Source organism: Chiloscyllium plagiosum, unplaced genomic scaffold (genome assembly GCF_037043375.1).
Source record: "Chiloscyllium plagiosum isolate Xiang-an unplaced genomic scaffold, Cpla_swu_hap1 HiC_scaffold_3, whole genome shotgun sequence".
NCBI classification, from domain to species: domain Eukaryota; kingdom Metazoa; phylum Chordata; class Chondrichthyes; order Orectolobiformes; family Hemiscylliidae; genus Chiloscyllium; species Chiloscyllium plagiosum.
In genome coordinates, this window is record NW_028270141.1 from 120,200,189 (window position 1) to 120,225,710 (window position 25,522).

Genomic DNA, 25,522 nt, shown 5'->3' on the forward strand with positions numbered 1-25,522 from the left:
AGGTCTTGCCTTACAAGTCTGATTGAATTCTTTGAGGTGGTGACCAAGCATGTGGATGAGCGTAGAGCAGTGGATGGTAGTGTACATGGATTTTAGTAAGGCATTTGATAAGGTTCCCCATGGTAGGCTTATGTGGAAAGTCAGGAAGCTTGGCCAGTTGGATAGAGAACTGGCTAACCGGTCAAAGTCAGAGTGGTGGTAGATGGTAAATATTCAGCCTGGAGCCCAGTTACAAGTGGAGTTCCGCAGGGATCAGTTCTGGGTCCTCTCGTTTATAATTTTTATTAATGACTTGGAAGAGGAGTCGAAGGGTCAGTAAATTTGCAGACGATATGAAGATTGGTGGAGTTGTGGATAGTGAGGAGGGCTGTTGTCGACTGCAAAGGGACTTGGATATGATGCAGAGCTGGGCTAAGGAGTGGCAGATGGAGTTCAACCCTATCAAGTGTGAGGTCCATTTTGGAAGGACAAATAAGGATGTGGAATACAGGGTTAACAATGGGGTTCTTAGTAAGGTGGAGGAGCAGAGGGATCTTGGGGTCTATGTTCATAGATCTTTGTGAGGTGATGTTGCAGCTGTATAGGACCTTGGTAAGGCCACATTTGGAGTTGAAACTTTATTGCTGGAACAGCACAGCAGGTCAGGCAGCATCCAGGGAACAGGAGATTCGACGTTTCGGGCACAGGCCCTTCTTCAGGAATGAGCAGAGAGTGTTCAGCAGGAGAAGATAAAAGGTAGGGAGGAGGGACTTGGAGGAGGGGAGTTGGAAATGTGATAGGTGGAAAGAGGTCAAGGTGAGGGTGATAGGTCGGAGTAGGATGGAGGCGGAGAGGTCAAGAAGAAGACTGCAGGTCAGGAAGGCGGTGCCGGGCTGGAAGGATCCGGCTGAGACAAGGTGGGGGGAGGGGGGATGAAGAAACTGGTGAAGTCCAAGTTCATCCCCTGCGGTTGGAGGGTTCCCAGTCGGAAGATAAGACGCTCCTCCTCCGACCGTCGGGTTGTTGTGGTTTGGCGGTGGATGAGTCCAATGACCTGCATATCCTCGGTGGAGTGGGAGGGGGAGTTGAAATGCTGTGCCAGAGGTTGGTTGGGTTGGTTCGTCCGGGTGGCCCAGAGGTGCTCTCTGAATCGCTCCGCAAGTAGGCGGCCTGTCTCCCCAATATAGAGGAGGCCACACCGGCTGCAGCGGATGCAGTAGATGATGTGGGTGGAGGTGCAGGTGAATCTGTGGCGGATATGGAAGTTTCCCTTGGGGCCTTGGAGAGAAGTGAGGGGGGAGGTGTGGGCGCACGTGTTGCACCTCCTGCGGTTGCAAGGGAAGGTGCCGGGAGTGGTGGTTGGGTCGGTGGGGGGTGTGGATCTGACAAGGGAGTCGCGGAGGGAGTGGTCTCTACGGAAAGCTGATAGGGGAGGGGAGGGAAATATATCCTTGGTGCTGGGGTCTGTTTGGAGGTGGCGGAAGTGACGGCGGATGATGCGCTGTACATGGAGATTGGTGGGGTGGTAGGTGAGGACCAGTGGGGTTCTGTCCTGGTGGCGGTTGGAGGGGCGGGGCTCAAGGGCGGAGGAGCGGGAAGTGGAGGAGATGCGGTGGAGGGCACCGTCGACCACGTCGGGGGGGAAATTGCGGTCCTTGAAGAAGGAGGCCATCTGTGTTGTACGTATTTTGAACTGGTCCTCCTGGGAGCAGATGCGGCGGAGACGAAGGAATTGGGAGAATGGGATGGCGTTTTTACAGGGGGCAGGATGGGAGGAGGTGTAGTCCAGGTAGCTGTGGGAGTCGGTAGGTTTGTAGTAGATGTCCGTGTTGATTCGGTCGCCTGAGATAGAAACAGAAAGGTCTAGGAAGGGGAGGGAGGAGTCCGAGACTGTCCAGGTGAATTTGAGGTCGGGGTGGAAGGTGTTAGTGTAGTGGATGAACTGTTCAACCTCCTCGTGGGAGCACGAGGTAGCGCCGATACAGTCATCAATGTAGCGAAGAAAAAGATGGGGGGTGGGGCCAGTGTAGTTGCGGAAGATGGATTGTTCCACATACCCTACGAAGAGGCAGGCATAGCTGGGGCCCATGCGGGTGCCCATGGCTACTCCTTTTGTTTGGAGAAAGTGGGAGGATTGGAAAGAAAAGTTGTTCAGGGTGAGGACGAGTTCGGTCAGTCGAAGGAGGGTGTCGGTGGAAGGGTACTGGGTGGTACGGCGGGAAAGGAAGAAGCGGAGTGCTTGGAGTCCTTCGTGATGGGGGATGGAGGTGTACAGGGACTGGATGTCCATGGTGAAGATGAGGCGTTGGGGACCGGGGAAGCGGAAATCCTGGAGGAGGTGGAGGGCGTGGGTGGTGTCACGAACGTAGGTGGGGAGTTCTTGGACTAATGGGGACAGGACCGTGTCGAGGTATGCCGAGATGAGTTCGGTTGGGCAGGAGCAGGCTGAGACGATGGGTCGTCCGGGGCAGTCAGGTTTGTGGATTTTGGGCAGGAAGTAGAAACGGGCGGTGCGGGGTTGTGGGACTATGAGGTTGGAGGCGGTGGATGGGAGGTCCCCTGAGGTGATGGTTTCAGGGTGAGGACCAGTTCGGTCAGTCGAAGGAGGGTGTCGGTGGAAGGGTACTGGGTGGTACGGCGGGAAAGGAAGAAGCGGAGTGCTTGGAGTCCTTCGTGATGGGGGATGGAGGTGTACAGGGACTGGATGTCCATGGTGAAGTTCTTGGACTAATGGGGACAGGACCGTGTCGAGGTATGCCGAGATGAGTTCGGTTGGGCAGGAGCAGGCTGAGACGATGGGTCGTCCGGGGCAGTCAGGTTTGTGGATTTTGGGCAGGAGGTAGAAACGGGCGGTGCGGGGTTGTGGGACTATGAGGTTGGAGGCGGTGGATGGGAACTGTCCCCATTAGTCCAAGAACTTCACCATGGACATCCAGTCCCTGTACACCTCCATCCCCCATCACGAAGGACTCCAAGCACTCCGCTTCTTCCTTTCCCGCCGTACCACCCAGTACCCTTCCACCGACACCCTCCTTCGACTGACCGAACTGGTCCTCATCCTGAACAACTTTTCTTTCCAATCCTCCCACTTTCTCCAAACAAAAGGAGTAGCCATGGGCACCCGCATGGGCCCCAGCTATGCCTGCCTCTTCGTAGGGTATGTGGAACAATCCATCTTCCGCAACTACACTGGCCCCACCCCCCATCTTTTTCTTCGCTACATTGATGACTGTATCGGCGCTACCTCGTGCTCCCACGAGGAGGTTGAACAGTTCATCCACTACACTAACACCTTCCACCCCGACCTCAAATTCACCTGGACAGTCTCGGACTCCTCCCTCCCCTTCCTAGACCTTTCTGTTTCTATCTCAGGCGACCGAATCAACACGGACATCTACTACAAACCTACCGACTCCCACAGCTACCTGGACTACACCTCCTCCCATCCTGCCCCCTGTAAAAACACCATCCCATTCTCCCAATTCCTTCGTCTCCGCCGCATCTGCTCCCAGGAGGACCAGTTCAAAATACGTACAACACAGATGGCCTCCTTCTTCAAGGACCGCAATTTCCCCCCCGACGTGGTCGACGGTGCCCTCCACCGCATCTCCTCCACTTCCCGCTCCTCCGCCCTTGAGCCCCGCCCCTCCAACCGCCACCAGGACAGAACCCCACTGGTCCTCACCTACCACCCCACCAATCTCCATGTACAGCGCATCATCCGCCGTCACTTCCGCCACCTCCAAACAGACCCCAGCACCAAGGATATATTTCCCTCCCCTCCCCTATCAGCTTTCCGTAGAGACCACTCCCTCCGCGACTCCCTTGTCAGATCCACACCCCCCACCGACCCAACCACCACTCCCGGCACCTTCCCTTGCAACCGCAGGAGGTGCAACACGTGCGCCCACACCTCCCCCCTCACTTCTCTCCAAGGCCCCAAGGGAAACTTCCATATCCGCCACAGATTCACCTGCACCTCCACCCACATCATCTACTGCATCCGCTGCAGCCGGTGTGGCCTCCTCTATATTGGGGAGACAGGCCGCCTACTTGCGGAGCGATTCAGAGAGCACCTCTGGGCCACCCGGACGAACCAACCCAACCAACATGTGGCACAGCATTTCAACTCCCCCTCCCACTCCACCGAGGATATGCAGGTCATTGGACTCATCCACCGCCAAACCACAACAACCCGACGGTCGGAGGAGGAGCGTCTTATCTTCCGACTGGGAACCCTCCAACCGCAGGGGATGAACTTGGACTTCACCAGTTTCTTCATCCCCCCTCCCCCCACCTTGTCTCAGCCGGATCCTTCCAGCCCGGCACCGCCTTCCTGACCTGCAGTCTTCTTCTTGACCTCTCCGCCTCCATCCTACTCCGACCTATCACCCTCACCTTGACCTCTTTCCACCTATCACATTTCCAACTCCCCTCCTCCAAGTCCCTCCTCCCTACCTTTTATCTTCTCCTGCTGAACACTCTCTGCTCATTCCTGAAGAAGGGCCTGTGCCCGAAACGTCGAATCTCCTGTTCCCTGGATGCTGCCTGACCTGCTGTGCTGTTCCAGCAATAAAGTTTCAACTTTGATCTCCAGCATCTGCAGACCTCACTTTCTCCTCAAGGCCACATTTGGAGTTCTGTGTGCAGATCTGGTCGCCTTATTTTAGGAAAGATGTGGAAGCTTTGGAGAGGGTGCAGAGGAGATTTACCAGGATGTTGCCTGGAATGGAGAATAGGTCGTACGAGGATAGGTTGAGTGCGCTAGGTCTTTTCTCATTGGAACAGCGAAGGATGAGGGGTGACTTGATAGAGGTTTATAAGATGATCAGGGGAATAGATAGAGTAGACAGTCAGAGACTTTTTCCCCGGGTACAACAGAGTGTTACAAGGGGACAAAAATTTAAGGTGAAGGGTGGAAGGTATAGGGGGGATGTCAGGGGTAGGTTCTTTACCCAGGGAGTAGTGGGGGCATGGAATGCGCTGCCTGTGGGAGTGGTAGAGTCAGAATCATTGGTGACCTTTAAGCAGCAATTGGATAGGTACATGGATAGGTGCTTAAGCTAGGACAAATGTTTGGCACAACATCGTGGGCCGAAGGGCCTGTTCTGTGCTGTATTGTTCTATGTTCTAAGGGGCAGCAAGGCCAAACCCCAACCCCACTGTACAACCAATTAGCAGGGAAATGAGAACAAATCTTAAATCCCAACTTATCGTATTAAAAAGGAAATAGTAACACAAACTCACACAATACAGTCCAATCAAATGAACAATAAGATGATGCATAGAACACAGACACCCCAGGTAACCCAGCAAACAGTGTGCCCCTCTCCTGGTTGTATTTTTTAAAATTTTATTAAACAGTACAAAATACAGTTAACAATAAACAGAAAACAGCAGTTCACAAAAATACCACTATATACAGGGTAAAGGGCAGCAAAGCCAAATCTCGCCATTCAACCAGTTTTCATGGAGATGGGGACTAACCTCAAATCCCAATTTCATTCATCACAAAGACAACAGTAACAAACATAGGCAAGACAGTGCAATCAAATCAGAAACAGCGCATGGAACACAGTCCCAATATAGCTATTAAAAAAAAGACACCTGTCCACACCACATACTGATCAGACAGTCCTTGGCTAGGACAGTCATCTGTCTTCTGGTCTCAGGCTCCCCAGGTCTGCTTTCTTCCAGGCTAGTTGTCGACCACCCAGCTCCCAGATGACCCACATACTGACTGGATTACTCTGGGCCACTTTCCTACGAGCTGGTTGTTGGCCTTCTGGTCTTTGCCGCCCTACTCCAGCACACTTTCCTCTAGGACAGAAGTTGGCTACTGGCTCCTGGTCACCCCGCGTACTAACCAAACCACCCCAACCTGTTATCCTACAGTCGGGCTGTTGGCTTTCCAGCACCCAGCCACCCCACGTACTGACTGACCCTTTCTCCTGGCCAGTGTTCCTATAGACCAGCCATCGGCTGTCCGGCTCTCAGCCTCCCTGTGTACTGATGGGTTCTCCCCCAGTTGGCCTTCCTATAGGCTGCTGTCAGCCACCTGGCTCAGCCTCCCCGTGTACTGACCGGCCCGTCCTATTTCCTTTGAGGACGCTAGCAGTTGCCTGGCCCGCCTGCCCTGCGTACTGACAGGCTCCTCCCAGCCCACTTTCCTCCAGGCTGGTCATTAACCCTCTGGCCCCCAACCAGCCTGCATACTGGATGCCCCTCCATTGACTAGCTTTTCTACGAGCATGTTGTCAGCTGCCTAGCCCCCAGCCACAGTGCATACTATCAGACCCCCAGCCCGCTTTCCCCCAGGCCGGTCATTGACCCTCCAGCTCCCGGCCCCTCCACATACTGACTAGCCTACTCTGGCCTGCACTCAAACACAATTAATTGCAAAACCCACATACAGTAACAGAATTCAGAAAATCCTCAATACAGTTTCCAATACAAAGTCAGAGTCCACAACCGAACACCAGGATGTAGCAAATGCTCACATCCCAGCACACACACGGGTGTTCAGTCTCCATAGAGGCCTGGTCCATTCAAAGAACCAGACACACTCGCAGAAACACAGTACATTGTGAAGCTGCAGTTAACTCACAGGGGTTTGGTCCACTCCACAATGCAGAATCCACTTCAGGATGCAATTGCTCACCTCCCAGCACACACATAGGTGTTCAGTTTTTTTAGAGGCCTAGTCACCCACAAAGGGCCAGGCCTACCCATTTAGGGCCAGCTCATCTGGAAAGATGTATTTTCTCACAAGGGCTCAGTCCAAACAACAAAAAAGTGAAAACACATTCAAAATAAAGAAAACCAGAGTGCAAGGGCTGAGCCCTGTCACTAAGTCAGCATAGTCCTTTTCGCAAAGTAAAAAAGAAAAGAGTAACACAGGCTGTAACCAGCCAGTGAGATAACAGTTCCCTAATGAGAATTGAGTTACACCTGAAACACATTAAACTAGCTAATCCACACAGTCAGAAATCTGTCCTCACTAAAAGAGATGCTGAGAGACCTGTTATGCATTTCAAGGAATTTTCTACAAGTCGCCCTATTGCAAAGGAATTTACATTCTCGATAGGAAACAAATGGAAGATTTTACACATGACTATTAGTCAGATATCTCCTTCAAATATTTTTGTTTATCATTTGTCTGTCCCACCAAGTTTCTGATCTCTTACCTTTTCTCCTTTGCCTAATTTTTTAGCATATCAACTTACTTATACCATTAGTAGGTTGCTACAGAAACGTATTTGCCAGTAACATCAGAATTATTTCCCTACATTTGCTTAATCAGTTAGTCAGTCATTTTTCATTTTTTTTAATGTGGTGGTTGCAAAGTTTGTTGACTCCATTCAAAGCATGCAATTTAGGTGGATACAAGTGAATTAATGACGGGGTGCTGCAGTACTGGGTATAGTTGGTATTAACCCAATTCTGTGTCGCCTTTGTTGGATTAATTTTTGGTAAAGGTTCTTTAGTTACTTTGCTATCTTCGCACTTTTACTTCTGAGCAAAGCTTATAGCCCAAGGAAGGATTTCCCTCGTATATTCAGGGTCATGTTTTAGGTATATTCAAGGTACAGTCAGTTCTACTATAACGTGTGGTATATGAAAATCATGTATTAGCAGCACCATTTAAAGTAATGGGGACAAATCGCATTATAACCAATACACACTTTAAAACTTTGTATTTTAGAAGCAGTGTCCTCAATTCATTAATCGTGTTATTGCAAATTAGTGTTAATGAAATGTATGTTATAACTGAAGGACTTAGACTAAAAGTAATCAATAAACCTATAGAGGGAGAAAGTTCTGAGAGATCACATTTTAGATTCCTGCATAATATGGACATTTGACAGTAATGATAAATTAGCCAAATACTGATACAATCTAACATAATTATCTTCTTGGTCAAAGTTATCTTTGCATTCTGTACTACACTTTCAAACTCACCAACAGCTTGAATTTATATAGCACCTATGTATTTTGATATCGTAGTTGGTAAAATACCTCACAGGGATTAGTGAGGGACAGGACAATCATAAATTTCAGGTGTGGGTTTGAAGGATGACTTTAAAGAGAGGATGAACCAGAGGTTCATCAACATGGTCTGGAAACCACTGGAGTAGTTAAATCTTTATTGACAAAGGAATGACGAATTTTTTTTATCAGGAGATTGGTCAAGATGTGAAGGCACATGACACTGTGTAAGTAGCTTATCTACGCATTGTGGAGAATATGGGATCAAATTATGATTTGGGATTTCAATAGGATGTCAAAGTTATGGACTTGCCTGGTTCAACTTGAATTTGAATCAGGTTGCTAAGGAAAGGAATGAAATTAATAGACAAATCTCTTTCTTGACGTTGTGACTTTGGCTGATAATTTGATAGCACTTATCCTGAGGAAAATATTTGGTTCATCCAAAACTGGATATCAGATAAGTCATCTTGACTGTGTAGTAGCAGTGGTGGAGTGAGCAGGCAGGAGCTGTGTTCTGTGCACTTTTTAAAGCTGGCTCCATGTCTTCTGATGTCACAAAGGGGCATTGTGTGATGAGGAAAAGGGAGTGGACCAAGATTGGGTCTTTGGCGACTCTGGTTCAGAATTGAAGAGAAGATTTTGCTGGACAAACTCTGGCTATGTGTTAATTGGTGTGTTAGAGCCAAGAAGTGGTAGTGACAATGCGTCAGTCAACAGAGGAAGGTTGTAGAGGAGGACATTATAATTGTGTGTGGCAAAGGTATAGAAAATTGAGCAAGGATGAATACTACATGAGGTGAGTTACTGGCATGGATTGAGGATTAGCTGTCTTGACAGAAGGCAGAGAATTGAGATAAGAGGTTCTTTTTCGAAATGGCAGCTGTGATAAGTGGTATCCTGCAGGGTTCAGTTGTTCACTTTATATATTAATGATCTGGATGAAGGGACTGTCGCATTCTGGCGAAGTTTGCTGATAATATGAAGTTAGGCAGACAGGTAGGTAGTACTGAGGAGGTGGCGAGGCTGCAGAAAGATTTAGGCAGTTTAGGAGAGTGGTCCAGGAAATGGCTGATGAAATTCAACGTGAAGAATACAGGCATGGGCTATTTTCTAAATGGAGAGAAAATTCATAAAGCCAAAGTACAAAGGGATCTGGGAGTGCTAATCCAGGATTCTCAAAAGGTTAACTTGCAGGTTGAGTCCGTGATTAAGAAAGCGAATGTAATGTTGTCATTTATCTCAAGAGGGTTGGAATATAAAAGCTCTAGGTAGGCCCCATTTTGAATTCTGTGTCCAATGCTTGGCTGTACATCTCAGGAAGGACATTCTGGCACGGGAGCGTGTCCAGCAGAAATTCACATGGATGATCCCTGGAATCGTAGGCCTAACATATGTGGGCAGCACAGTGCCTCCGTGGTTAGCACTGCTGCCTCACAGCACCAGAGACCAGGGTTCAATTCCCGCCTCGGGCAACTGTCTGTGTGGAGTTTGCACATTCTCCCCGTGTCTGCGTGGGTTTCCTCTGGGTGCTCCGGTTTCCTCCCACAGTCCAAAGATGCGCAGGTTAGGTGAATTGGCCATGCTAAATTGCCCATAGTGTTAGGTGGATTTGTCAGGGGTAAATGTAGGGAATGGATCTGAGTGGGTTCCTCTTTGGAGGGTCGGTATGGACTTGTTGGGCCGAAGGGCCTATTTTCACACTGTTCTGATCTAATCTAATCTAAAAAAGGAATACCAGTTAACAAACTGGCTATATAATTCTGCCAGTTCAGGAATCAGGTTTCCTCTTAAAAAAAAAGAAACCAAACGCAGCAGTAACACATTGATTGTGGCCCAGCCAGCACAGAGTCAGTCCCCTAAACTGAGGAGACTCTAAATCTCCTGAAAAACAAACAAACACAGCGAAAAACAATAAAAAAAACCAAAAGAACAAATGCCTTCCCTAAACAAGGGAAAAGAACGAGAAAACTCTCCTCCTCCAAAAGAAAAGCAGAAACCAACAACAGAAGGAACACTGTCTGTAGCACCAGCTAGCACAGAGTCATCTCCTGATTATATTGGTTGGCCAGGGTTTTCCTGATTGTCCCAGGTTTACAGTAGCACACCAACTGTGGCCCAGCTATTACAGAGAGAGTTCCCTAAGCTGAGGACACTAAATCTCATGTTTTGTTTTTATTCTATATCTCCTGGTTATATCTTCCCCAGCACTCTTGTGTGTGTGTGCAAGTGTGAGACACGGTGAAAGACAATGGATGTACAAATCTTTATTCAATTTCCTCCACCAGGAAGAAAGGAAACACCAGAGTGACCAGTGACAAGCTATGCCTTTTTATCTCCTGGTAATTTTTTTTCTTCTAAATCTCCTGGTTATATATGATTTTCCCTTTTACCCCACACTACTGCCTAACTGTGGTAGTGCTTATTTTTCCCCAGCACCCATGTCGTGTGTGTGCAGGTGTCAGACACAGTGAAGAACAACAGGTGTATAAGTCTTTATTGATATTCCACCACCAGGAAGAAAGGAAACACCTGAGTGGCCAGTGATAAACAATGCCCTTCTATCTCCTGGTTATTTTTTTCCTACTTGACCCCCACATGACCATCTAAGAGTGGTAGTGCTTATTTTTCCTCATTTCCTGGTTATATATTTTTTTCTTTCTTTTGTTTATTTTCTTTCTTATTCCCACATTACCGCCTGACAGCGTTAGTGCTTATTTTTCCCCCAGCACCCATGTTGCATGTGTGCAGGTGTCAGACACAGTGAAAAACGTGTGTAAATCTTTATTTGTATTCCACCACCAGGAAGAAAGGAAACACCTGAGTGGCCAGTGACAAGTAGTGCCCTTCTCAGACAGCAATTCTGCGTGATCAAACAGTGAAGGGAGGGCAGAGATTAAATCAAAATAGAGTTGGAGGGAGAAATAATATGTTCCACTCCCTGCGATGCCCACCTTTCCCTGAAAATCTCAAAGGTGTTGGTGGACGCCACATGCTCCTTCTCTGGGGACACCCGGGTTCTGACATAACCGCGGGAGAGATGCAGGCAATCAGCTATAACGACCCCTCCATGGCCCGCTGCCTGGATCTGTTAATGGCCAGTTTAGCCCAAGCCCAGGAGCAGACCAACCTCCTGGTTATTTTTCTTTTTCTTTTTTACTTCTTAAATTTTTTTTACCCCACACTGCCACCTAATTTTCTCCAGCACTCATGATGAGTTGTGCAGGTGTGAGACACAGTGGAAAGACAACAGTGCACAAATCATTAATCAATTTCCACCACCAGGAAGAAAGGGAACACCCGAGTGGCCAGTGACGAGCAGTGCCCTTCTCATCAAAGGGCAATGCTGTATGATCAAAAAAGTGAAGGGGAGGACAGGGATTAAATCAAAATAGAGTTGGAGAGGGAAATAAAGCACTCTACTCCCTGCGGTGCCCACCTCTCGCTGAACAGCTTGAGGAAGTTGGTACATGTATGCTCCTTCTCCAGGGACACCTGGACTTGGACGTAGCCGCGGAAGAGGGTCAGGCAATCGGCCATAACAACCCCCTCCATAACCTGCTGCCTGGACCTGTTTATGACCAGCTTGGCCAGGCCCAGGAGCAGACCAATCTCCTGGTTCTTCTTTTTCTTGTAACGCTCTTGTTTATTATTTTTTCTTTTACCCCCACACTACTGCCTAACTGCGGTAAAGCTTATTTTTCCCCACCATCCATGCTGTGTATGTGCAGGTGTGAGACACAGTGAAAGATACAAGGTGTACAAATCTTTATTCAATTTCTGCCACCAGGAAGAAAGGAAACACCCAAGTGGCCAATGCGAAGCAGTGCTCTTCACATTAAAGGGCAATGCTGCGTGATCAAACAGTGAAGGGGAGGGCAGTGATTAAATCAAAATAGAGCTGGAGGGGGAAATAATACACTCAACTCCACTCCCTGCGGTGCCCACTCTCTCTGAACAGCTCAAGGGTGTCGGTGGACACTGCGTGCACCCTCTCCAGAGACACCCAGGTTCTAACTTAACCGCGGAAGAGGGGCGGGCAGGCAGTCAGCCCCAACGACCCCCTTCACGGCCTGCTTCCTGTTCATGGCCAGTTTGGCCAGGCGCAGGAGCAGACCAATCTTCTGGTTATTATTTTTTCTTTTTTTTTACACTGGTCCAGCTCCCTCAAGATTCTGGATTAGTGGTGCTGGAAGAGCACAGCAATTCAGGCAGCACCGAGGAGCTTCAGCAAAATCAACGTTTCGGGCAAAAGCCCTTCATCAGGAATAAAGGCAGAGAGCCTGAAGCGTGGAGAGATAAGCTAGAGGAGGGTGGGGGTGGGGAGAGAGTAGCATAGAGTACAATGGGTGAGTGGGGGAGGAGATGAGGGTGATAGGTCAGGGAGGAGAGGGTTGAGTGGATAGGTGGAAAAGGAGCTGGGCAGGTCGGACAAGTCCGGACAAGTCAAGGGGACTGGAAGTTTGAAACTAGGATGGGGTGGGGGAAGGAGAAATGAGGAAGCTGTTGAAGTCCACATTGATGCCCTGAGGTTGAAGTGTTCCGAGGCGGAAGATGAGGCGTTCTTCCTCCAGGCGTCTGGTGGTGAGGGAGCGGCGGTGAAGGAGGCCCAGGACCTCCATGTCCTCAGCAGAGTGGGAGGGGGAGTTGAAATGTTGGGCCACGGGGCGGTTTGGTTGATTGGTGCGGGTGTCTCGGAGATGTTCCCTAAAGCGCTCTGCTAGGAGGCGCCCAGTCTCCCCAATGTAGAGGAGGCCGCATCGGGAGCAATGGATACAATAAATGATATTAGTGGATGTCCAGGTAAAGTTTTGATGGATATGGAAGGCTCCTTTAGGGCCTTGGATAGAGGTGAGGGAGGAGGTGTGGGCACAGGTTTTACAGTTCCTGCGGTGGCAGGGGAAAGTGCCAGGATGTGAGGGTGGGTCGTAGGGAGGCGTGGACCTGACCAGGTAGTCACGGAGGGAATGGTCTTGCGGAAGGCGGAAAGGGGTGGGGAGGGAAATATATCTCTGGTGGTGGGGTCTTTTTGGAGATGGCGGAAATGTCGGCGGATGATTTGGTTTATGCGGAGGTTTGTAGGGTGGAAGGTGAGCACCTGGGGCGTTCTGTCCTTGTTACAGTTGGAGGTGTGGGGTCTGAGGGCGGAGGTGCGGGATGTGGACGAGATGCGTTGGAGGGCACCTTTAACCACGTGGGAAGGGAAATTGTGGTCTCTAAAGAAGGAGGCCATCTGGTGTGTTCTGTGGTGGAACTGGTCCTCCTGGGAGCAGATATGGCGGAGGCGGAGGAATTGGGAATACGGGATGGCATTTTTGCAAGAGATAGGGTGGGAAGAGGTGTAATCCAGGTAGCTGTGGGAGTTGGTGGGTTTGTAAAAAATGTCAGTGTCAAGTCGGTCTTCACTAATGGAGATGGTGAGGTCCAGGAAGGGGAGGGAGGTGTCAGAGATGGTCCAGGTACATTTAAGGTTAGGGTGGAATGTGTTGGTGAAGTTGATGAATTGTTCAACCTCCTCGCGGGAGCACGAGGTGGCGCCAATGCAGTCATCAATGTAGCGGAGGAAGAGGTGGGGAGTGGTGCCGGTGTAATTACGGAAGATCAACTGTTCTACGTAGCCAACAAAGAGACAGGCATAGCTGGGGCCCATACGTGTGCCCATGGCTACCCCTTTGGTCTGGAGGAAGTGGGAGGATTCAAAGGAGAAATTGTTAAGGGTGAGGACCAGTTCGGTCAAATGAATGAGAGTGTCGGTGGAAGGGTACTGTTGGGGACGTCTGGAGAGGAAAAAACGGAGGGCTTGGAAGCCCTGGTCATGGCGGATGGAGGTGTAGAGGGATTGGATATCCATGGTGAAGATGAGGCGTTGGGGGCCGGGGAAACGGAAGTCTTGGAGAAGGTGGAGGTCGTGGATGGTGTCTCGAACGTATGTGGGGAGTTCCTGGACTTGGGATAGGACAGTGTCGAGGTAGGTAGAGATAAGTTCAGTGGGGTAGGAGCATGCTGAGACAATGGGTCGGCCAGGGTGGTCAGGCTTGTGGATCTTGGGAAGGAGGTAGAACCGGGCAGTGCGGGGTTCCCGGACTATGAGGTTGGAAGCTGTGGGTGGGAGATTACCTGAGGTGATGAGGTTCTGTATGGTCTGGGAGATGATGGTTTAGTGATGGGGGGTGGGGTCATGGTCGAGTGGGCAGTAGGAAGAGGTGTCCTCGAGTTGGCGTTTGGCTTCAGCGGTGTAGAGGTCAGTGCGCCAGACTACCACTGCGCCCCCTTTATCCGCTGGCTTGATGGTGAGGTTGGGATTAGAGCAGAGGGATTGGAGGGCTGCGCGTTGTGAGGGTGAGAGGTTGGAGTGGGGGAGGGGGGTAGACAGGTTGAGGCAGTTAATTTCCCGGCGGCAGTTGGAAATGAAGAGGTCGAGGGCAGGTAATAGGCCAGCGCGGGTTGTCCAGGTGGATGCAGTGTGTTGGAGGTCGGCGAAGGGTCTTCCGTAATTACACCGGCACCACTCCCCACCTCTTCCTCCGCTACATTGATGACTGCATTGGCGCCACCTCGTGCTCCCGCGAGGAGGTTGAACAATTCATCAACTTCACCAACACATTCCACCCTGACCTTAAATGTACCTGGACCATCTCTGACACCTCCCTCCCCTTCCTGGACCTCTCCATCTCCATTAGTGAAGTCCGACTTGACACTGACATTTTTTACAAACCCACCGACTCCCACAGCTACCTGGATTACACCTCTTCCCACCCTATCTTTTGCAAAAATGCCATCCCGTATTCCCAATTCCTCCGCCTCCGCCATATCTGCTCCCAGGAGGACCAGTTCCACCACAGAACACACCAGATGGCCTCCTTCTTTAGAGACCGCAATTTCCCTTCCCACGTGGTTAAAGGTGCCCTCCAACACATCTCGTCCACATCCCGCACCTCCGCCCTCAGACCCCACCCCTCCAACCGTAACAAGGACAGAATGTCCCAGGTGCTCACCTTCCACCCTACAAACCTCCGCATAAACCAAATCATCCGCCGACATTTCCGCCATCTCCAAAAAGACCCCACCACCAGAGATATATTTCCCTCCCCACCCCTTTCCGCCTTCCGCAAGACCATTCCCTCCGTGACTACCTGGTCAGGTCCACGCCCCCCTACGACCCACCCTCACATCCTGGCACTTTCCCCTGCCACCGCAGGAACTGTAAAACCTGTGCCCACACCTCCTCCCTCACCTCTATCCAAGGCCCTAAAGGAGCCTTCTATATCCATCAAAATTTTACCTGCACATCCACTAATATCATTTATTGTATCCATTGCTCCCGATGCGGTCTCCTCTACATTGGGGAGACTGGGCGCCTCCTAGCAGAGCGCTTTAGGGAACATCTCCGAGACACCCGCACCAATCAACCAAACCGCCCCGTGGCCCAACATTTCAACTCCCCCTCCCACTCTGCTGAGGACATGGAGGTCCTGGGCCTCCTTCACCGCCGCTCCCTCACCACCAGACGCCTGGAGGAAGAACGCCTCATCTTCCGCCTCGGAACACTTCAACCTCAGGGCATCAATGTGGACTTCAACAGCTTCCTCATTTCTCCTTCCCCCACCCCATCCTAGTTTCAAACTTCCAGTCCCCTCCACTTGTCCGGACTTGTCCGACCTGCCCAGCTCCTTTCCCACCTATCCACTCCACCCTCTCCTCCCTGACCTATCACCCTCATCTCCTCCCCCACTCACCCATTGTACTCTATGCTACTCTCTCCCCACCCCCACCCTCCTCTAGCTTATCTCTCCATGCTTCAGGCTCTCTGCCTTTATTCCTGATGAAGGGCTTTTGCCCGAAACGTTGATTTTGCTGATGCTCCTCGATGCTGCCTAAATTGCTGTGCTCTTCCAGCACCACTAATCCAGAATCTGGTTTCCAGCATCTGCAGTCATTGTTTTTACCCAGCTCCCTCAAGAGCTAACTCTCAGAGTGAACAGGATGTCTGACAGAGTTGTTCTTTTTCTTTTCTTTTATTTTTTTTTTGTCTTTTTTGTGCTTATTTTTACTCAGAATCCATGTTGTGTGTGTGCAGATGTGAGACAGTGAAGGACACAAGGTGCACGAATCTTTATTCAAATTTCCACCACCAGAAAGAAAGGAAACACCTGAATGGCCAGTGACAAGCAGTGCTCTTCACATCAAAGGGCAATGCTGCATGATCAAACAGTGAGGGGGAGGGCAGGGATGAAATCAAAATAGAGTTGGAGGGGGAAATAATGCACTCTACTCCCTGCGGTGCCCATCTCTCCCTGAACAACTCTAGGGTGTTGGTGGGCACCGTGTGGCTCCTTCTCCAGAGATACCCGGGCTATTTTTTTTCTTTTTTTTTTTCTTTTTTTTTTTCTTTTTTTTTTATTTTTTATTTATTTTTATTTTTTTTAACCCAAATCCCCTGTTTATTTCTTTTTTCCCCACACTACCACCTAAGTGCGGTAGTGCTTATTTTATCCCCAGCACCCATTGTGTGTGTGTGCAGGTGTGATACACAGTGAAAGACACAAAGTGCACGAATCTTTATTCAATTTCCACCACCAAGAAGATAGGAAAACACCCGGGTGGCCAGTGACAAACACTGCCCTTCACATCAAGGGACAGTGCTGTGTGATCAAAACAGTGAAGGGGAGGGGAGGGACGGGACTAAATCAAAATAGAATTGGAGGGAGAAATGATGCACTCCACTCCCTGCGGCGCCCACCTCTCCCTGAACAACTCCAGGGTGTTGGTGGACACCGCGTGCTCCTTCTCCAAGGACACCCGGGCTATAATGTAACTGCGAAAGAGGGGCAGGTAGTCGGCCCTAACGACCCCTTCCACGGCCCACTGCCTGGACCTGTTTATGGCCAATTTGGCCAGGAGCAGACCAATCTCCTGGTTATATGATCTCTGATTGGCCCAGGTTGATCACCCCAACTAATAACCTCATAGTTAATGAGGTTCACCTGCTTCCAATCACTACAGATATTCCATTGGCACAACATCAGATTGGCCTCTGTGACAAATTAACCTGTGCGAAGAGGTTTTTTTACTTTCATTCATGAAATGTGGGCATTGTTGGGTAGGCCAGCAATTATTCTTCATTCCTAGTTGGCCCTGAGAAGGTGATGGTGAACTGGCTTCTTGATCTGCTGCAGTCTATGTGCTGTGAGTAGACCCACAATGCCATTAAGGGGGACATTCCAAGATTTACACCCAGCAGCCAGTTCACCATCACCTTCTCAGGGCCAACTAGGAATGAAGAAAAGTTGCTGGTCTACCCAACCATGCCCACATTTCATGAATGAAAGAAAAAACAACCTGCCCGCACAGGTTAATTTGTCACAGAGGCCAATCTGATGTTGTGCCAATGGAATATTTGTAGTGATTGGAACCAGGTGGACCTCGTTAACTATGAGGTTATTAGTTGGGGTGATCAACCTGGGCCAATCAAATATCACATAACCAGGAGATTGGTCTGCTCCTGTGCCTGGCCAAACTGGCCGTAAACAGGTCCAGGCAGCTGGCCGTGGAGGGGGTCGTTAGGGCTGACTGCCTACCACTCTTCCGCGGATACATTATAACTCGGGTTTCTCTGGAGAAGGAGCACGCGGTGCCCACCAACACCCTGGAGTTGTTCAGGGAGAGATGGGCACTGCAGGGAATGGAGTGCATTATTTATATGTCTAGTTCAGTACCGTTTTCAGTCAGTGGTAACCCCCTAGGATGTTGAGAGTGGGGGACTTGGTGATGGTCACACCACTGAATGCCAAAAGACAGTGGTTATGTTGTCTTTCATTGGAGATGGACATTGACTAGTATTTGGTAGCATGAATGTTACTTGCCACCTTCCAGCACAGCTTGGATGTTGTGAGATCTTGCTGCATTGGAACAGACTGCTTTAATATCTGAGGGCGTGATTAGTGCTGAACATTTTGCAATCATTGGTGAACATCCCCACCCACTTCTGTCTTTATAATGAGGGAGGTCTTTGATTAAGCAACTGAGATGGTTGGGCCAAGGATGCTACCGTCAGGAACTATAGCAGAGGTGTTATGGAGCTGAGATGACTGACCTCAAATAACCACTGCCATCTTCCTTTGTATCAGGTATGACTCTGAGAGAGCATTTCCCCTCTGATTCCCATTGGTGCCTGTTTTGTTGGGGTTACTTGATGGCACATTTAGTCAAATATGCCCTTGATATCTCAGCTCATCTCTGGAATTCAGCTCTTTTGTTGATTCCATGTTTGATTAAGGCTATAATGAAGTTGGAGCTGAATGGCCCGAGTGGAACCCAAACTGGGCATCAGTGAGCAGGTGCTGCTTGATAGTACTGTTGATGACACTTTCCATCACTTTACTGATGATTGATAGTAGACTGATGGGATGGCAATTGGATTAGTTTGATTTCTCTTCCTTAATGTATTTGTTATGAAGTTGAAGGTGTGTACTGTACCTTTAAGAGACAGTGAATGCTATTCTGCATTGAGAGCTTACAAGCACCTGTGATATGACTAGATAGCAGTCTCAGAGTGTACTGGAAAATTGAAAACGTAATATTTGGCTGTGAAATGGATACCTGAGTTAGTAGCTGTTTTGAAACAATTCGAAATTGACCTATCAGTTTAAATTATGCCACAGGATACTAAAACCCAATCAAGTTTGATTTTTTTTTTTGTTTTGCCAACATCGAACCAATGAGACGATCTGATGTTGGGGTTATAAAAGTGCAGGCATTTTGAAAATTGCAGACAGAACAACTGCCATTAACACAGATTCAAGAAATTAGGAAACACTCCCTATCAAAGGTACCTTTTCATATGAAACATATTCGCAGTAAAAAGAAGACTACCCAGGGTGATCTTCACATGGAAGAAGACAGACACCGAAGATGACAGCCGTTGTGTAGTTTTTAAATTAAGTTGATGTAATTTTAATAAGTGTCCTATTGGAACAGCATATTGTTATAGAGTTGGAGGTAGGTAATAAGCAGTTAGGAGGAAGGGGAGCTTAGAGTTATGAATAGTTATTGTTTATTGTTCACTTTTAGAGTTAATGAATAAATTGATAATGTTTTATTTTAAATAGTGGTTTGGAGAATTCTGTGGCACTCCTATTTTAACAGATTACGAGGTGAGTGAGCTTTTCTGGGTGTTTGGTTTAATTAACAGAGAGGTTCACCACCGTGTCATAACATGTGCAGGATGTACCTGGGCGATTTTCTGTACTTTTGGGTAGACTATTGTATCTGCACTGGAGCAGCTTGGCTAAGGCTGCAACAGGTTCTGCACAGGTCCTCAGTACTGTTGCCAGAAATTGGTCAGGGTTCAAAGCCTTTGCAGCATCCAGTGTTTCGATATCAGCTAGAGTAAGTTGAAGTGCCTGAAGACTAGCATCTTTGATGCTGGGACCAGTGGAGGAGGCCGAGATGGATCATCCACTTGGCAATTATGGCTCAAGAGTTGGAGGCAGGTAATAAGCAGTTATTGAATGCTTCTGGTCAGACCGCATTTGGAATATTGCGAACAGTTTTGGCCCCGTATCTAAGGAAGGATGTGCTGGCAATTAAGGGGATCCAGAGGAGGTTTACAAGAATGATTCCAGGGATGAAGGGCTTGTCATTATGAGGAGAGGTTAAAGGCTCTGAGTCTGTACTCTATGGCATTTGGAAGGATGGGGGGCATCTAATTGAAATTTATAAAATACTGAGAGACCTGGATACAATGAACTTGGAGAAGATGTTTCCACTCCTAGGAGTGACTAGGATCTAAGGGCACAGACTCCGACTGAAGGGACGACCCTTTAGAACTGAGATGAGGAGGCATTTCTTCAGCCAAAGGGTAGTTAATCTGTGGAACTCATTGCTGTAGAGGGTTGTAGAGGCCAAGTCACTGAGTATATTTATGACAGAGATAGGTAGATTCTTGATTAGTAAAGAGATCAAGAAATAGGGAAGGAAGGCAGGAGAATGGGGTTGAGAAACATATTGGCCATCATTGAAAGACAAAACAGACTTGATGGGCTAAATGGCCCATAATTCTGCTCCTATATGTTATTGTCTTATGGTATTCATCCTTATCATTTGCACTGATATATGTTGAGTCTCCTCCTCAATGACACTTTCCTCAATGACAATTAGTTGTTTAATTGTACCACCATGATTTTGGATGTGGCAGGATTGCAGAGTTTAGATCTGATCCATTGGTTGTGGAATCACTTATCTCTGTGTCCTGCTGCTTGAGATGTGTAGTATGAGAGTAGTCTTGATTTGTAGCTTCACCAATTTGACACCTCATTTTTAAATATGCTTGATGCTGTTCCTTTGTTATTTTAGAGGCAGAGGTCCGTCAATCTGTGCACAATCAAGGGACTGTGTTTACTGCAGGTTGTTGGTGCTGAAAGCCACTAGAATACTTTAACTTCCTCTGTTCCTGCAACTTTGAACCTGAGAACTGTACTCTCTCCCCCACCCAACAGCACTTACTTTTCCCATAAGTAATCTTACTTCCTGGGGATCTGAGGAATGTTATACAGGCATTGCTATGTTCTGGATTGGCCACTTTTTGACTGGAAGATCTGGTAGACTTTCTAACTTTCATAGGTTCTGGGTTTCTCTTGTTGAATCTTTACCACTTTTGGAAGATCCTGTCCAAAGCTTATACTTGTATGAGCTCATTCACTTCAATTTACAGACATATGGAAGCCTGTTAAATAAATATCTTCATTTTATATAGTTTTAATAAAATCACAATGAGGAAGTTGCGCTGGAGTCAATGTGAGATTGTTCCAGGACTAAAGAGTTCCTAAGGAGAAGTTGACCAAATTATAAGCAATCTTAGTGTAATGATTAGAACCAGGTTGACCTCATTAACTATGAGGTTCTTGATTGGGATTGTTAACTTGGGAGAAAGTGAGGACTGCAGATGCTGGAGATCAGAGTCAAGATTTGAGTTGTGCTGGAAAATCACAGCAGGTCAGGCAGCATCTGAGGAGCAGGAAAATCGACGCTTCGGGCAAAAGCCCTTCATCAGGAACCAGGGCCAACCAAGCAGCCTTGGCTGACCAATATAACCAGGAGATTTAGAGTCTCCTCAGTTTAGGGAGAAAAAGCTTATAACCAGGATATGTAGAGTCTCCTCAGTTCAGGGAGGAAAAGAAACCCAGGAGATTTAGAATCTCCTCAGTTTAGGAGACTGACTCTGTACTGGCTGTGCTACAGAGAAAAAAAAACAAAAGATTAGAATAACCTCAGGTAAAGATTGACTCCAAGCTGACTGACTATAGTCAATGTACTCTGCACTAGTAAATAAAAGGTGACTTGGTGATGGGACACCAGTCTCTATGCAGTTATTTCAGTGGGGATGGAAGAAAACAGGAAGTGCCTGAAGAACATTCACTTGCAATTGTCATCTTGAAGTTGGGGTAAGCATTTCTGGCATCATGCCTCTATTTGGGCAGTTTGACTCATTTGATCCTGCTGTCGAAGATTAGGCCCAGTATGTCAAAAGAATACGATATGTTTTCCATGCAAATGGCATTGGGGCAGATGAAAAGCGACAAGTAATCCTTCTGACTGCATGTGGACCTGCAGCATTTACAAGGGGCTTAACTTTCCCAAAGGCACTAGACACTGAAACCTTCCAAGAGTTGATGGAGTTGGTTAAGGAATATTTTGACCCCAATCCTCCTCAAATCCTGAGATCCTATTGATTTTGCTCGGCTGTTAAAGAACTAGGGGAATCCGTATTAGGATTTTTGACGAGGTTACAATGACTGGCAGAGACATATAATTTTGGATTAACCCTGAATGAGATGCAGAGACACCATTTGGTACATGCGATTAATGACATCACCATGCAACAGCATCTGAGTTGAAGGCCAACTGACTTCAAACAGACACTACAGCTGGCCTTGTCATTAGAAAATGCGGCAAGTGGAGCATGAGAACTACTGGGCATCCCAATGGAACTGGGCACCCTCACCTGTCCAACTTAGCTTGGGGAACACCACATCATTGTAGGCAAATGCAGAGCCTCATGCAGGCATGTCCAGAACAGAGGGACTCTAGGCCGATCCACAGCAGAAGCTCACAACAAAGCCAAGTCTCAGCCAAGTGACTAAACAGTTCTTCAGGATCTGGGCTGGCAAGCCATTGTAGTTGCTGCTGGTATGCAGACTCAAGACAACAAAGAAATCCTACAAGGCCTGATTTGTGTAGGAAAACTCATAGGCTGGTAGATAGGAGAGTGCACATCCAGGAAAGTTCATCCTGAATGTGGGCTGGAACAATTAAATTGCTTAGTGACACCCAAATCAAAGCTAATTAAAATTAATGTCTGGTGAGATGGTCACCCAGTTCCCATGGAGGTCTATACGGGCGCAGTTGTATCTGTGGTTGTAAAATCTGTCTTTAACAAGATTCGCTCAGGACTCCAACCTTTAAACTTGCGCAAGATCTCAGCTAGACTGAGAACATGCACTGGGGAACCGTTGCAAATTAGGGGTACAACTTTGGTTCTGGTCTCCCATGTGAAACACTTGTGCAGTTACCATTGATGGTAGTAAAAGGCTTGGGCTCAAGCCTATTGGGGCGGAATTGGTTGAGAAAAATTCACCTTGATTGCCTCACATTTTTCAGTTGGAAAATGGCTGCCTCAGTGAAGTCCTAGTAAAATACCCAGGTGCTTTTCAAGAAGGACATTGTACTATCAAGGGGACTAAAACCACTTTACATGTTGACTAGGATGCAATTCTGACCTTATACAAGGCCCGCCCAGTGCCATTTGCCTTGTGGCCAAACATAGAGACGAAAGTCAGGAGGCTGGAGAGTGAAAGAATCAGCAAACCAGTGCAGTTTACAGGATGGGCAGCACCATTTGTACCAATTGTGAATCCTGATGGCTCTGTTTGTCTTTGTGGGTATTTCAAGCAAATGGTAAACAGTTTCTCGCAGCCAGATAAATACCCGATGCCTCACATAGAGGACTTGTACGCAAAGTTGGTTAGGGGGAGTTATCCTTTACAAAGTCAGACAGGAGCGATGCTTACTTGTAATTGGGACTGAATGAGTCCCAGAAGTACTGAGTAAAATATTAGCAGACACTTTTCAGTCATATTTGTAGTGGGTATCCCCTTGGAACATGTCTAAAATTTGACATTCATTTGAATGTTTCTGATATATTCACTATCTACAGAAATTGTCAAATTAACTTTGTTCTTTTTGGACAAAAGTCCAAACTATATTTATTTTGACTGGCACAATATCCAAATTGTCTTATGCTTCATTGTTCCTATAACCAAAAGTCCAATTGTGATTGGTCACGCAATATTCAATAAAGCATAAACTATGAATTCTGTATTATAGAACTGTCTCAAATTGAATGGCAATCTTTGTTTTTATTCTCAATAGGTTTAAATTTTAATCCTTTTTTTCCAAATACTTTTACTTTTCTGTTTCAGCAAACAAGTAATACAAGAGAGTAGACCTTCTGCCTATCCTGGGAACACTGAACTCAACAAAGAACAGAACAGAACAGGTATTTTGTTTTAGTAGAATCTCTTGCCTTTTTGAGTATAATTTGCAACTGAAAATTGTGTATTTGGACAGAAATGATAACGATTTTAAAAGGCGTGGTACTATAGCAGAACTGAATACTTTCTCATCTTGGTACATACGGAATGAATTGAACACAGTTAAGTATAGCACAGGCAAAAACAGAATAAGGCTTTCCTTACTGCCATAATTCAACCATAATTTTAATCTTAATCCTACTGTGTCAGTTGTGTTTCAGTTGGTAGGACAGTAGCCTCTTTATTTGAAGATTGAGCATTCATGTCTCACTCTAGAAATATAACCTAAAAACTAGGTTGACATTTCAGTTCAGCACTAATGCCAATGCTATCTTTAGAATGAAATGTTAAACTAAGTTCTGTCTGAGCATGGAGTTATTCCTCAACTACCTGTACTAAAACAGATTTTCTGGCCTATATTTCATTGTGGTTTGTGAGTTCGTACTGTATTTCTTAAATATTTACACTTTACCTCAAAAGTACTTCATTTGGTGGAAAATGCTTTGAGATTTCCTAAAATCATAAGCATGTTTTATTTCATCCTGTTTCTTTTTTTCCTTCTTCCTTTCTTCATCTTGTTATTTCTCATTTTAATAGAAGTTTTAATTCTCTGTGGAGGAAAGAGAACTTTGAAGGAAAATTGAGTTCCATTTATTTGTGAGCAAACAGGATCTTTTAGAGTTCTACAGTGGGTATATATGTTTCAGCCATGATGTGCACTAAATTTCAGTTTGATAAAGAGCTTAGCATTCACACGCACACGCACACGCACGCGCACACGCACACGCGCACACAATCACCATAGATATGAAGATATGACCTCAATTCTACTTATTTTGGATGCTTCCTGTAATTGCTTCAAGATTCAGAATATGCAGAGAGTGCTATTGCAAATGCTAAATTATTTTTTGCTAACTTCAAGGACTTTGCTCAAGCTCTTTGAAGGTAAACATAGGCTAGTAGGTCTTCCTCTTGCAATTTAGTTCAGCTGCGAGAATTTAATACAGATATGTGTGATATGAGCAATAAAGAACTAGTGAACACTAGTTAGACATCACTAACGTCTGGACTACAGTTATGGGTGTTACACTTTGGGAAAGATGTGAACACATTAAAGAGAATGCCGAAGGAATTCTCCAAGATGAGAAATTTCATTTGTGAAGATAGATTGAAGATGTTGGGAATGCTTTATTTGAAAGGAGAAACAGAAGGAACTCAACAGGGTAAATGCTGAGAGGATATTTTCCCTGATGGGAGAGTCTAGGATCAGATGACATAGTCTTAGAAAAAAGGGCAGTAAAGGTGAGTTTCTTTGCTCAGAGGGTTGAGTCTTTGGAATATCTATCCAGAAAGAGCAGTGGGGGTATAGTCGATGCTGAGAGAGTTTTAAGGCTGAGATAGATTCTCAATCAGTAGGTGAATCAAGAGTTATGGAGAAAAGGCTGGAAAGTGGACAGAAGGGATGATGGATCAGCCATGATCCTATTGAATGGTGGAGCAGGCTTAAGGGACCAAACAGCCTACTCCTACACCTATTCCTTATGGTCTTGTTAGCGCGGATGAAATGATATCAGTCCGAGCCCAGAGTGCGGTTCAACAATCGGTAACATTTATTACTGCAGAAACGCCGGCGGAGATCAACCGAGGTCCGACTCTCGGCTGCTCTGCTGTTCCCGCACGCAGGAACAGCAAAGCCCACAAATACCCGGCGTGAACCAGGGGCCCGAGTGCAAGGAGGGGGGGGCGAGAAGTCAGACCTAGTCGCGCCTGATCCTACAAAGGCCAATACCTCGGGACCGCGAGGTCAATGGGCAGAGCGTATAACCATCGGTTGGCCCAAAGGCCCCGCGTCTCGGGCTGGTTTGGAGGACTTCCCTTCTTGTAGCGCGCGTAGACCTCCCAGCCTCTACCACGTACGCAAGGAAGGCGCTAAAACGGGCTCAACGTACAATGGGATCCCCTAA

General features: G+C 47.3%; 1 protein-coding gene across 1 annotated transcript in view; it reads left to right on the forward strand.

Annotated features, from left to right (window-relative positions):
* armc2 (armadillo repeat containing 2) overlaps positions 1 to 25,522 on the forward strand; it is a 251,300-nt gene that overhangs the window by 64,208 nt on the left and 161,570 nt on the right. Inside the window, exon 7 of the mRNA XM_043687090.2 lies at positions 23,448 to 23,524. Within this exon, the coding sequence (XP_043543025.1) occupies positions 23,448 to 23,524 (77 nt within the window). The remainder of the gene's footprint in view (positions 1 to 23,447; positions 23,525 to 25,522) is intronic.